The following is a 13,583-nucleotide window of genomic DNA, read 5'->3' as shown; positions in this document are numbered from 1 at the left end:
GGAATTTTGAACATAATAAATAAGCACAACCATTCTTGTTCCAAAAGAAAAATGAGCAATTATAAAAAGAGCAAAAAAATGAAAAAAAAGTAAATTTTCTTTATAATATAATTCAAGAAAACACACCATTAATTCCCCAAAATTAAAGAGGGCAAAGTCTTAGATATCAAGGGAGTTAATAAGGGAAGTAATAAAAGAAAAGAAATTAATTTAACACTCAATCAGCATATGGAAATTCTAAAATTAGTCATAACTATCCCCATTTAGAATTAAAGTGGAGTAACTAGAATAAAAGACTTTTTATCATCAAGAAAGCTCCCCAGTTGATCAGGGAAATGCAAGACATAATTATTCCCCAGGTATTTAATAAGACATTTAGGGCCCTGTTTACTAAGGTGCACTAGAATTTTTAGCGCACGCTAATACTAGAAATACCCATAGGAATATATGGGTGTCTCTAGCATTAGCGCATGCTAATTGGTAGCACATGCTAAAAACGCTAGCTTATCTATAGCATGCACTAGTAAACAGGGGCCTTACACAGATATCTGAGGAAAAAGAAGGCATCTAAACTATGCATTTCAATGCGTAGAGCAAGGAAAGTTTCCATCTTTCCTGGGGTATTCTTGCCAAATCTGGAAATATACAAATCACGTGTCTCAGAAATAGAATTTGAATATTGCGAAAATAACAAGTTCAGATCATATTTGAATACTAGTGTCACAAGTAAATTAGCTTTTCCCATAATAGCAGGATCAGCGGGTTCTAAAGGATTTGTTGAATCCAGTTCCAAAGATGTTAATAATTCCATTCCTTAATTCTGACAACCACATCAAAGTCCAGATGGAAGATAAAACGCCTTTGCAATTGGGGGCAACATTTCAGATGACAACTTAAGAATTTGTCAGATATCATTTATTTAGGGCCCCTTTTACCAAGCTGTGACAAAAGGGGGCCTGCTCTGGTGTCGGCGCGTGAACTTTAAATCAAGTACCATCTTGGAAGCCCAGACCAGATGTATTCCATATATTAGCAAAGTTGGAAAGAAGAGCAAATAATAGCTAGCATGGTTAAAAAGTGAAGTGAAAGAGGCTATTACAGCCAAAAAAGCTTCCTTCAAAGAATGGAAAAAAGGATCTGAATGAAGACAACAAGAAGCAACATAAGCACTGTCAAGCTAGATGCAAAGCATTGATAAAGAAAGCCAAAAGAGAATATGAAGAAAAACTTGCCACGGAGATGAAAACTCATAATAACACCTTTTTCAGGTACATCAGAAGCAGAAAGCCTATGAGGGAATCCGTGGGACCCCTGGATCACTATTCCGGACCACTGACCCACTCCCAAGCTTGACTGCATGTGTGCTGAAACTGATGAGTGAGGGGAGATTGGCTCTGAATGTGGAACTGAACTGAAGATCTGTTTTGTGGCCTGGGGACGGAGCTAGTGCATGGGTGAGATCTGGGTTACAGTAGCATGGAATGCTGCTACTAATTGGGTTTCTGCTAGGTACTTCTGGCCTGGATTGGCCTCTGTTGGAAGCAGGATACTGGGCTAGCCTGGACCATTGGTCTGACACAGTATGGCTATTCTTATGTTCTTATGTTTTAAAATGGCCATTGCTCTTCATCATAAAGCTTGTGAGAACAGACAGATCTCAATATATTTACTTTGGAAAAAGGTGGGAGAAGTGAAATATTTATTTATTTATTTATTTAATACATTTATATCCCACATTTTCCCACTAATTGCAGGCTCAATGTGGCTTACACTAATCTGTAGGCAGGCTACAGTGCATGAAGTACAATTATACAGTTGATAGATAGTAAATATCATTTAAAACAACAATATGAAAAAGATAAAAAAGATAATTAATATCCTTGAACCTTGTTAAGACTTAAAGTATATGATAGAGATAAATACTTCTGTGGTATAAAAACACAAAAGGCAAGTCTATTTCAATTGAAAGGAAGCTCTGGAATGAGGAGGTATAGGATGAAGGCAAAAGGGTACAGTCTCAGGAGTAACCTGAGGAAATATTTCTTCATGGAAAGGGTGGTAGATGTGTGGAATGGCCTCCCAGTGGAAGTGGCAGAGATGATGACTGTATCTGAATCCAAGAAAGCATGAGATAAGCATATAGGATCTCTAAGTGAGAGGAAAGGATAGTAGGTGGTATATATGGGCAGACTGGATAGATCATATGGTCTTTATCTGTCATCAATTTTTATGTTTCTATGTAAAATATGCTGAATGATGCAATGAGTGTTCCTTTATTTGATGGTCCATAAAATCATAAAATGAGGATTTAAGGGAGAAGTGCATTGTTATTTGATATTGGATATATGTTTTCACCTTTTCTTGTTGGCTTTCAGGATATGCCGTGATAAAATAGAATTCTAGAACCATAACAGATCATTTAAAAAAATTAACACACATTTACCTAGCTCCAAAATAGTTGTAAATGTGTGTGTGTGTGTGTGTGTGTGTGTGTGTGTGTGTGTGTACTCCACACATATTCCCACATATTTTATAAATACAGTTTACATTGCAAATCACCTTCACCCAGACTATACTCCTGGGAGTGCCTGTTTGCAGTATATGTGTAAATACGTGTATAAATAACCATGACATTTTATAAAAGGCCTTTTCTATGTAGAAAAATGGCATTATGTAGTTGAAAAAACATAAAAGATATGGACTAAATATGCATGAAAAGGGGTATATATACATGTGTGTATATAGAGGAGTCCACATTCCATGCTATTTAATAAAGGAAATTAATAAGTATTAATAAGTGCATACATTGGTAATGGCATGGGGAAGTATGTGTCCCTTAAGAGGCAAGTTTGGACAGAGAATGAATGTGTAATTGCCAAAATATCAAACTATACAATGTTTTAACACACCTACATCATCTAAAGTGGTTGCCCACTGCTGTAAGAAAATCACAGATAGGAAGTTCTCTTTTGGAACCTTGAATGTTGATGAATTCTTGATGCTTCAGTTCAACATTTGAGTTTGTGGTCAACCAGTCATCTTCCACGTATCTTCCTCTCTTTTATTCTTGCTTACACTCTTTTATACTGCCATACTACTATTTCAGACTCTGTTTTCTCCTCTCTCTCCCTTGGCATCTCCCTCCTGCTTTCTAAAGGTCAGCCTTCTTACCTTCTGTTTGGACCCTCTATCTTTATCTGTGTATGGCATGGTATCTCAATGTGTGGGCTAGTCTGTCTCTCGTGCAGGGTCTGATAGTGGTTCTAGTGGTAGGTGTGGTACTGTGTGGGATTCATACTAGGCTAGCTAAAATGATTGATGCACACCTGTGGCTCATGTGCACTTTGGCTCAGAGGAAGGAGAGGCAGGTTTCAGAGGTTTAGGTTTGGCAGAAAGACCATACTCCATTGGTGCAATCAACTGGCAGATCAACTACAGCCCCTTGCTTGGAGGAGACAAATCCTGCCATTATATCTGAAGATCACAACAGCCTTTGCCTTCCTTGCCACTGAAACTTTCCAGAGAGTTCTTAAGACCACAGCCAGAATCAACCAGCCACCTCATCCTTTCAGTATCTCAGTCTGTGCTCTTATGTATTCTTGCTGAATTCCCAAGTCTCTGCTCTTGCCTTATCTCCATATTCCCAACATCTACTCACCTGCCTTTCTCTCCCTTCTCCAACATCCACTTCCATCCTTCCCGAGCAAGCATTATCCCTTTCTCTCCCTTTCTCTCCCTTTCCTTTTTCAGCATTTTCTTTTGCCTCTTTTTCTCTGTCCACAGCATCTGGCCTTGTCTGTCCCTTCCTCCTCATTATCTGCCCTCTGCTTGTCTCTTTCTCTCCCTCCCATAACATTTGCCACTTTTCTGCCTCATCATTGTCCCTCTGATTAAATGAAGAGAGCCTGTGCCTCTACCCTGCACTGTTCAGTATTCTCTGTTACTGTTCCATCATTGTGAATGCATTCAGTACTGATGATCTAATACTACCTAATGTTGATCTCTTGAGATCAACATCAGTAAATACAGCCTGTGAATATTGAACAAGCTCTTGATGCCAACACTGTGACAGTGAAGACTGAGTGGCGGGGGAGCAGAAAGACAGACCCCTGCTGCCCCTCCTAATAGCTGTGGTAGTAGTTCTAGCTCTAGATTGTAATTTATTCAGCTGGTGGGGCCTGGGATGGCATGGGGGGAGGGAGGAGGGTGCAAATAGAAGTGATTGGGGTTGAGAGTATTATGTTTGACCAAATGTATTCAGTAGAAATATGAATGGAAAAATGTAAGGAGGATTGTTATATTTAAAAAAAGCAATACTACACCATGAAGATAATTAGAAATTTCAATTACCATCTAATCTCTTTTAATTAAAAATATACAAGATTGAGAGCTGAGTTAGGAACTTGGCTGCCCTCAGCAGTACACATAATTAAAAGCTATTGAAGCATTTCATAAATAATTGTAGTTATTCAGATGCCCAAGTGTATTCTTATTTTGGATACAGAGTTTTCTGGCATCAGAATGAGGTCGGAGCACTAATGCTTTCATGCATTTGGAGCCAATTAGAAGTGCATTAACTTGTTGAATACAAAGGGAGATAGTTTTCATCGAGATTAACTAGGCGACTAAATGATTTCCCAGCTAGACTGGCCCGGATGAAAACTGTTCCCCTGAGAATGGCTAAAAGTACACGCAAGCTGCCACAATACAATACTTTTAGCCATATTTATAAAAATAAGTGTTCCTGGGAAGGTGAATAGGTTAGAAAAATAATCAAGATTTTGCCTGAAACACCTTAATGGTAGCCCATGTTGATAACAACACCTCTAAATGATAATGTAAATGCCAATATTTCCCATGTAATTTCAAACAAATGCACATCCCTAGAAGTCAAGTTGTCCTTTATTATTGGCCAGGCTGTATCTGTTCTTTGTGGTCCAGAGGGCAGTTTTGACCCCATGGAAACTCAGTAGTGCTAGTATCGCAGAGTTCAATCAAGGTGCCAACATCTATGGGTAGTTTTCTAGAGCAATTTTCAAAGGAAAAGCATATGCATGCATACCCTTTGAGAATCAATGCAAGTTCCATGGATGAAGTTAATTGTGGACTTTACACCTACCTGCCCACTTTGCATAATTATCCTCATAATGCAGAAAGGGCAAAGTTCAGTAAACCTCTCTTTGGGAGTTGGATTGTTTGTTTTGTTTTCTTTCTTTCTTTCTTTTTTCATATAGGTCTTTGCTTAGTTCATAAAACTGTGGTGTATAGTAGAAACTTTTTCTTCCTAGAATGTTTCTCTGACTTCAAATAGTGAATAATAATAAAAAAATAATGCAATCAAAACTTTCTGTTTCATAGGGATATTTCTGGAGGTTCTGGTTGCAAGTCAAGACCAGGTATTTTTTATATATATTTTTTTTTTAAGTAGTTAATTTATGATCTCTTTTTACGTTAGCTTCTGGTGTTAAAGATGGATGTTTTCCTTCTTTTATTTCTTCAGCTCTGCTGCCTCTTGACCTTCTTCTGAAAATGCCTACGTTCATATTCAGGGCTCAAGCTAAAGAAATAGAGACTTCATTAGTGGCAGGGTGGCGGTTCGAGAGCCTTCCAGCTGTGGCTCTTTGCAGTCTAAAAACTCATGGTAGTACTTACAATTCTCTAGTATAGCAAAAATAAATAAATATATATAGTATATATAGTATTTATATAGCAATAATATAGAAACTGAAATTAGGGATGAGTAGTAATTTTTGTTGATTCAATTCATGTCCAGATTTGAATCTTCAAAAACTTAACTCATTTACTTACACTCATTTACTTACACAATTAAATTAAGTTGAAATCTGGTTTAGATTTGATTATTTGCCACCAAATATAGATTAAAGGACTTTTATGAAAGCTGCTAAGTTCACACCCATTACAGTCTTATTTCATCATAGGAAGAATGCATAATGATTGTGATATTTTATGTTAATCCTTTATCTCGCTAAACTAATCCAAAATTCATGATCATAAATCCTCGTGAAGTGGAATTCATCTTACTTTTTCATGTGACCTAACTATAATTTTGTTACTGAGGGGCAAGGCCATAATATTTTTGCTTATATGCAAGAGTTAAGTCCCTTTAAGAGGCGATGAGGCATATTTTCAATTACTTTGACTTACAAAGTTCCATAGGTTACTTTGTAACTTTGTAAGTCTATGGCCCCCTTTTGCAAAGCTGTGGCAAAATGGGGCATGTGTTGGCGTCAGCATGTGTTTTACACACGCGCCGAGGCCCCCTTCTACTGCAGCTGGTAAAAGGGTGGTCTTGCTTTCTTTTAGGAAACGGCCGGGCGGCAAGTAAAGCACTTATCGCATGGTCATTTTTTTGGTGGGGGGAGCCTTTACCACCACCCATTGAGGTGGCAGTAAGGGCTCCCGCGCTAACCTTGTGGTAACTGGGCAGCGTCAGGCACTGCCTGATTACTGCTGGGTAGTATCCTGCACTACAAATTTGCGTAGTGCCGGAAATGATGGCATGGTAGGGGTGTGAAGTACCACTGGGCTGCTGTGGTAGCCCAGCGGTACTTCCTAAACAGCAAACAGTAAGCCTGCATTGGGCTTACCACAGCTTAGCAAAAGGAGTCTCAAGTACTTTGAAAATGAGCCACAAAGAGGGGCATAATCGAACAGAAACGCCTATCTCCATGGGCGTTTATCTCTGAGAACGGGTCCGTGAAGGGGCGGACCGAATCGTATTTTTGAAAAAACATGGACGTTTATCTTTTTTTGAGCTGGGCGTTTTTGTTTTTCAGCGATAATGGAAACCGAAAACGCCCAGCTCAAAAACGAATAACTCCAAGACATTTATTCGTGGGAGGGGCCAGGATTTGTACTGCACCGGTCCACCTCACATGCCAGGACACCAACCGGGCACCCTAGGGGGCACTTTTACAAAAAAAAAAAAAAAAAGGTAAAACAGCTCCCAGGTGCATAGCACCCTTCCCTTGGGTGTTGAGCCCCCAAAATCCCCCTCAAAACCCACTGCCCACAAGTCTACACCATTACTATAGCCCTAAGGGGTGAAGGGGGCACCTACACGTGGGTACAGTGGGTTTGGGGGGCGGTTTGGAGGGCTTCCATTTACCAGCACAAGTGTAACAGGTGGGGGGGGGGGGGGATGAGCCTGGGTCCACCTGCCTGAAGTCCACTGCTCCAGTGACCTGCATACTGCTGCCAGGGAGGTGGGTATGACATTTGAGGGTGAAAATAAAAAGTTGTGAAACGGCATATTTTGTGGTGGGAGGGGGTTCGTGACCACTGGGGGAGTCAGGGGAGGTCATCCCCGATTCCCTCCAGTGGTCATCTGGTCATTTAGGGCACTTTTTGGGGCCTTATTCGTGGAGAAACAGGGTCCAGGAAAAGTGCCCTAAATTCTCGCTAAAAACGCATATTTTTTTTCCATTATCGGCGAAAGGCGCCCATCTCTGATCGGCAGATAACCACGCCCCAGTTCCGCCTTCACCACGCCTTCGACACGCCCCCATCAACGTTGTCCACATCCGCGACGGAGTGCAGTTGAAAACGTCCAAATTCGGCTTTTGATTATACCGCTTTATTCGTTTTTGGGAGATAAACGTCTATCTCCCGATTTGGGTCACAATATAGGCGTTTTTCTCTTTCGATTATAAGCAGGAAAGTCAACTTATTTAAACCTGTTGATCTAGAAAGAATATATCACAGCACAGAGAATCTCTGAAGGAATGGAAGGGATTGTAGAATTGAGCCACTGGAATAAGTAGAAAAAATAGAAGGTTATATGTTATTTTCTGTTGTCATATGTCTTTGTAAATCTATAGGAAACAAAAACAAATATTACCGCTCTCAAGTTGATTGAAAGCAGTCAAAAACTGATAAAAATCACGACTTGCTTGAAGAAACTGGCATTGGTGTTCCTCCTGCATATATATGTCCCCATCAACTTATATTCTTCTCAGAACTGGCTTGATTTATTGAGAGTTTTTCCTCTGCTCTATGCCTAGGGTGATCATTGATAAGTCAGACATCCCAAAAAGTTTCAGACATCCCAAAAAGTTTCAAACAAAGAAGAAAAAATGGTGTTTGAAGATCTGATGTTAAACAGAATCAGGATGGCAAGTGAGGCAGATTATACTAGAATAGGAAATATATTTTAAGACTCAGAAGGATAATTTTTCATCAACATAAGTATGGCCACTACTACTACTTATCATTTCTATAGCACTAATGGACATACATTGTAGGTAGCACTGTGTAAATGAAAATCCCTGCTCAACAGAGCTTACAGTCTATTCCACCACATCTGTATTATCTCATTTTCATTTTCTTTGTAAGGATCATGATAAAATTCATTTCTATTGCTGTTCCCGTTTTCATTGGTAAGAAGAAGGTCATCACAACTTTAATTCAAGTAGTATATATAGAGGGGCATAATCGAACGAAAACGTCTATCTCCATGGGCGTTTATCTCCGAGAACGGGTCCGTGAAGGGGCGGACCGAACCGTATTTTGGGAAAAAATAGACGTCCATGTTTTATTCGACAATTTGTGAGCTGGGCGTTTTTGTTTTTCAGCAATAATGGAAAATGAAAGCGCCCAGCTCAAAAACGAATAAATCCAAGGCATTTGTTCGTGGGAGGGGCCAGGAGTCGTAGTGTACTGGTCCCCCTCACATGCCAGGACACCAACCGGGCACCCTAGGGGGCACTTTAAAAAAAAAAAAAAAAAGGTAAAAGAGCTCCCAGGTGCATAGCACCCTTCCCTTGGGTGTTGAGCCCCCAAATCCCCCTCAAAACCCACCACCCACAAGTCTACACCATTACTATAGCCCTAAGGGGTGAAGGGGGGCACCTACATGTGGGTACAGTGGGTTTGGGGGGGGGGCGGTGTGGAGGGCTCCCATTTACCAGTACAAGTGTAACAGGTGGGGGGGGGATGGGCCTGGGTCTACCTGCCTGACGTCCACTGCACCCCCTAATAACTGCTCTAGTGACCTGCATACTGCTGCCAGGGAGGTGGGTATGACATTTGAGGGTGAACATAAAAAGTTGTGAAACGGCATATTTTTGTGGTGGGAGGGGGTTTGTGACCACTGGGGGAGTCAGGGGAGGTCATCCACGACTCCCTCCAGTGATCATCTGGTCATTTAGGGCACTTTTTGGGGCCCTATTCGTGGAAAAACAGGGTCCAGGAAAAGTGCCCTAAATTCTCGCTAAAAACGCATATTTTTTTTCCATTATCGGCGAAAGGCGCCTATCTCTGATCGGCCGATAACCACGCCCCAGTTCCGCCTTCACCACGCCTTTGACACGCCCCCTTCAACTTTGTCCGCATCCGCGACGGAGTGCAGTTGAAAACGTCCAAATTCGGCTTTCGATTATACCGCTTTATTCGTTTTTGTGAGATAAACGTCTATCTCCCGATTTGGGTCGCAATATAGGCGTTTTTCTATTTTCAATTATAAGCTGGATGCTGTCAAAGCATTTTCAACGAAGATGGTATTGGTAACTTTAAATAAGACTTTTATGAAAAAAATATTTTGGAATAAGCAGGTGCCATTGTGGTCACTGCAAATACAGCCAACATTTCAAAAATTTCTCTTTGAATTGATACTGATAAAATCATATTTACTATTTTCAAACAGCCACTGTGCGAATATGATAACTAGTGAATTTTCAGATGAACTTACGTGTCTAGATTTTCAGTTGAAAATTTGCCCAAATCTAACAGGTTAAAACTTAGCTAGCAAGATTTGCAGTGCTCAGTTAGGACAGCCTGAACTTATCCTACTAATAGTGAAAATCAGACTAATCCCTGGATTCTATATAGCACGACCAAAATTGTGCATCAAATCCAGTCGTATTCTGGATTTGCACATGCAGTTTAATTACTTAACAAGCCAATCAGTGCCGATAATTGCCACTTAAGCAATTATTGATACTAATTGTCATTAATTAGAATTTACATGCACAACTTGATAGGCATATTCTGTAAAGAGGTGTGCATAAATTATGTCCATGGGTGTGAAATGGGCGGACCATGTGTGTTCTAAAAGTCCATGAGCACAGTTATATAATACACATGCCCCACCCCTAACTTAGGTGCCCTTTTACTAAGCCGCGTAGGCACTTACGCGCATCCAACACGGATCAGTTTTGAGTTACCACACTGCTACCACGTGGCCCTTGTGGTAATTTCATTTTTGACGCGCATCCGCTACGTGCCCCGGAAAATATTTTTATTTTCTGGCATGCGGGCTGTAATTGAGCGGTAATCAGCATTGTACATGCACTGACAACTACTGCCCGGTTAACGCGTGAGACTTTACCGCTAGGTCAATGGGTGGCGGTAAGGTCTCAGGCTCAAAATGATTGCGCGTTAATTTTTATTTTGCCACGTGTCCATTTTTGGCAAAAAGGCCTTTTTTGCAGGTGCGCTGAAAAATGGATCTGTGCACGCTCAATACATGCGTCTAGACCAGTGCAGGCCATTTTTCAGTGCACCTTAGTAAAAGCACCCCTAAGGCACCAGTTTTTACATCAAATTTTACTTGGTGTAAATGGATACACCTAAAGTTAGGCGCATGCATGGCCGCCAGTCGTAATCTATAAACCGTGCCTAAATCTAAGTGTTTACAGATTACGCTTAGGCAGAAATAATTTTGGTGCCGATTTTTCAGACACCATATATAGACTCTAATCCTAACTGGTTAAGTAAAAATATTTTTATAAATCAAATAAAGCTTAAAATGTCCTTTCCTGCATTTAAAAAGTGCCCTGTGTCTCACACACCCTCCTTTCTACTTGCCTTTGTTATTTAAAAAAACTCAAGTGCCAAGGTCCTGAAATCTTTCAAACCCTATGGGGCCCTTTTACCAAAAATGCAGTAAAAAGTGGCCTAAGTACAGTCTTATATGAGTTATTCCTGTGCACTAAGGGGCCCTTTTACTAAGCTGTGGTAAAAAGTGGCCTGCACTAGTTTGGACACATGAAATTGGCATGCGCTGGGCCATTTTTTACAGCGGCAGGTAAAAACACCTTTTTAAATGGGGCAATAAATGTATGCTAATATTACAAGTAGCACATGGCTATTTACTAGCTGAGCTCTTACGGCCACTTATTTAGTTGGTGGTAAGGGATCACATGCTACTCATGCGGTAATAGTTAGCACATGGCAATGTGGCCGTGCTGCCAATCACCCCTGGAAATGTCCACTGCAGTAGAAAATAGAAAATTATTTTCTACCACGGGAAACAGCATGCGCCAACTTTGGAACTACCACTTGGTGCCCATGTTACCCTGGCGGTAGTGTCGATTTGGTGTGTGCTACCCACGTATTATCCCTACTGCAGCTTTTTAAAGGCAGTAAAATAATCAATTTTCCCATTTTCAGTATTAATGGCCACATGCTAATTTTCCTATTACCGTGTGACCATTAGCACGTGAGCCCCTCCCTCCACCTATTTTGTAATCGGTTAGCACAGAACACACCCAGTGCTAAAAATTTTTATTTTTTAGCATGTGGGTAAGCACATGCTGATCCCAAAATTACCATGAGACACTGGAGCACACCCCGCACTCTGGTATTTTTTTTGCTGTAATAAACATGTATTAGTGCTTACCATAGCTTAGTAAATGACCTCCTATATCTCCAACCTACTATTAAAAATGTAGTGCCTCATTTTTATCTTTTGTTTCTATGCACTTCAACCCCTAAAATCCAGCAGAGCCCCTGAATACTTGATGTGGCTCAGAGCCTACCTGAATTTAGTATTCCCCCTTTCACAAAATGTTGTTAGTTCTCAGGTTTGCCCAGAATTTGACTATGAAATCCCTTAAAGAAATTCCTGAACCTAAATCAAGCTGGTTTCATGCTTGGCCAGGTTTGAACCAGTGCCCAGAGGGTTCTGAATCATTTTTCTCCAGGAAGGAGCTACTTGGCCTACTTGGGATTGAACTCCAGTGAATTCAGTATAGGCTGTGTCATGTGCAACCTGTATGTATTGTGTTCCTATTTCTTGATGGTACTGTATATTTATTTAATTTGTAAACCAACCAGCACGTGTTTTCTAGCAAAAAAGGTGCCGGTACTCAAATGCCAGGCTACCCTTCAGGGGTGGGGTGATCACTGAGGGACCCACCCCACAATAGCCAGGCCCCCTACAACCAGTCACAGAATCTATGACAAGGCAGAATTGGTGTGTAGAGCCTGAGCTCTTTCATTAAAACTTGGGGTCCATGGGTCAATTTTTGCAGACAATGGAAAAGGTGCCGGTACTCAGTACCCCCAAGAACCCCCTCAAAAAAGCCCTAAAACTAACATACACAATAAGAACACAAACTGATACAACAAAAGATCACAAACAAACCCAGTTATTGTCATTTGCACAGTTCTGCCTAAATTGTATTTGAATCATTGTCTAATTAAGGAAAACATGCCAGAAACATTTGAAGCTGCCTTTAACTGCATCATCCCAGCAGAACCATATATAAATTGGGTCTTTGTAAGACATGTTTAAACAGAAAAGTTTTTTCGGTGTTTTCTGAAGGCTCAAGCTTCAGCTCGTATTTCTAATGTAAGCGCATTCCACAAGGAAGGAACTGTAACAGCAAAGGATATTGCATGTGTCTCAGATGCAATTGTCAGAATAAAGAAATGTCCAGTAGATTCTGTGCTACACAATACATTTTTAAAACAGTACAAATAGCCATTGAGCTAAACCATTCAGGACTTTGGGCTCCTTTTACCAAGCTGCAGCAAAAGGGGGCCGGCACTGGCATCGGCACGTGTTTTACATGAATGCCAAGTCCTCTTTATACCACGGCTGGTAAAAGAGAAGTCTCTCCTTCCTGCAGGAAATGGCCATGAAGCAAGTAAAGCACTTGCCGCACGGCCATTTCGGGGGGAGCCATTACCGTAATCCATTGAGGCACGTGGCACTGACTGATTACTGCCGGGTACATGCCGGTGCTATAAAAATAAATAAAATTTTGTAGCACCAGAAATGACACCGCACTAGGGGTGGGAAGTACCACTGGACTTATGGTAGCCTGGCAGTACTTCCCCTTTAGTGAGCTGTAAGCCTGTGTTGGGCTTATTGCCCCTTAGTAAAAGGAGCCCTTTGTGTATTAAGATCCATATCTTAAACTGGACCCTCCAAAAAAATAGAGAACCAATGTAGTGATCATATCACGAGTGATACATGGTTGAATTGTCAAACTCCCGTCAAATCAGTCTGGCTGTGTTTTGCAGGTCCTAAGTAAATAGCAGAAAGGTCTAGATAAATGGCATTACAATAGTCTAAACATGATAATACGAGTGTTTGAAGCCCAGTACAAAAATCAACTGGACTGAGGAATGGCTTACGTTGCTGCAACATGTGCAACTTTAAAAAAAAGCATTTTTAATAACCTGTAGCACTTGAAAGTGGAAAGACAGGGCATAGTGTTGGGGCAGATGCGATCTTCCTTTGTTTTTTGCCACATGTAAGCTGCATTGAGCCTGCCATGAGTGGGAAAAGCGCGGGGTAAAAATGTAACAAATTTTTTAAAAAAATTGCACTG

General features: G+C 40.8%; 1 protein-coding gene across 3 annotated transcripts in view; it reads left to right on the top strand.

The window, feature by feature from the left end:
• Positions 1-13,583, top strand: part of NEK10 (NIMA related kinase 10) — a 487,142-nt gene that overhangs the window by 392,583 nt on the left and 80,976 nt on the right. For 2 of the 3 annotated variants that reach the window (XM_030205786.1, XM_030205778.1), the window contains exon 31: positions 5,359-5,396. In XM_030205786.1, the coding sequence (XP_030061646.1) occupies positions 5,359-5,396 (38 nt within the window). Of the gene's footprint in view, positions 1-5,358; positions 5,397-5,500; positions 5,642-13,583 lie in introns of all 3 variants that reach the window. The other variant, XM_030205768.1, reaches the window with a different exon arrangement.

The sequence above is a fragment of the Microcaecilia unicolor genome, chromosome 1, assembly GCF_901765095.1.
Source record: "Microcaecilia unicolor chromosome 1, aMicUni1.1, whole genome shotgun sequence".
Taxonomy (NCBI): domain Eukaryota; kingdom Metazoa; phylum Chordata; class Amphibia; order Gymnophiona; family Siphonopidae; genus Microcaecilia; species Microcaecilia unicolor.
Note: the sequence above shows the minus strand (reverse complement) of the source record. Positions and strands in the feature narration are given on the sequence as shown.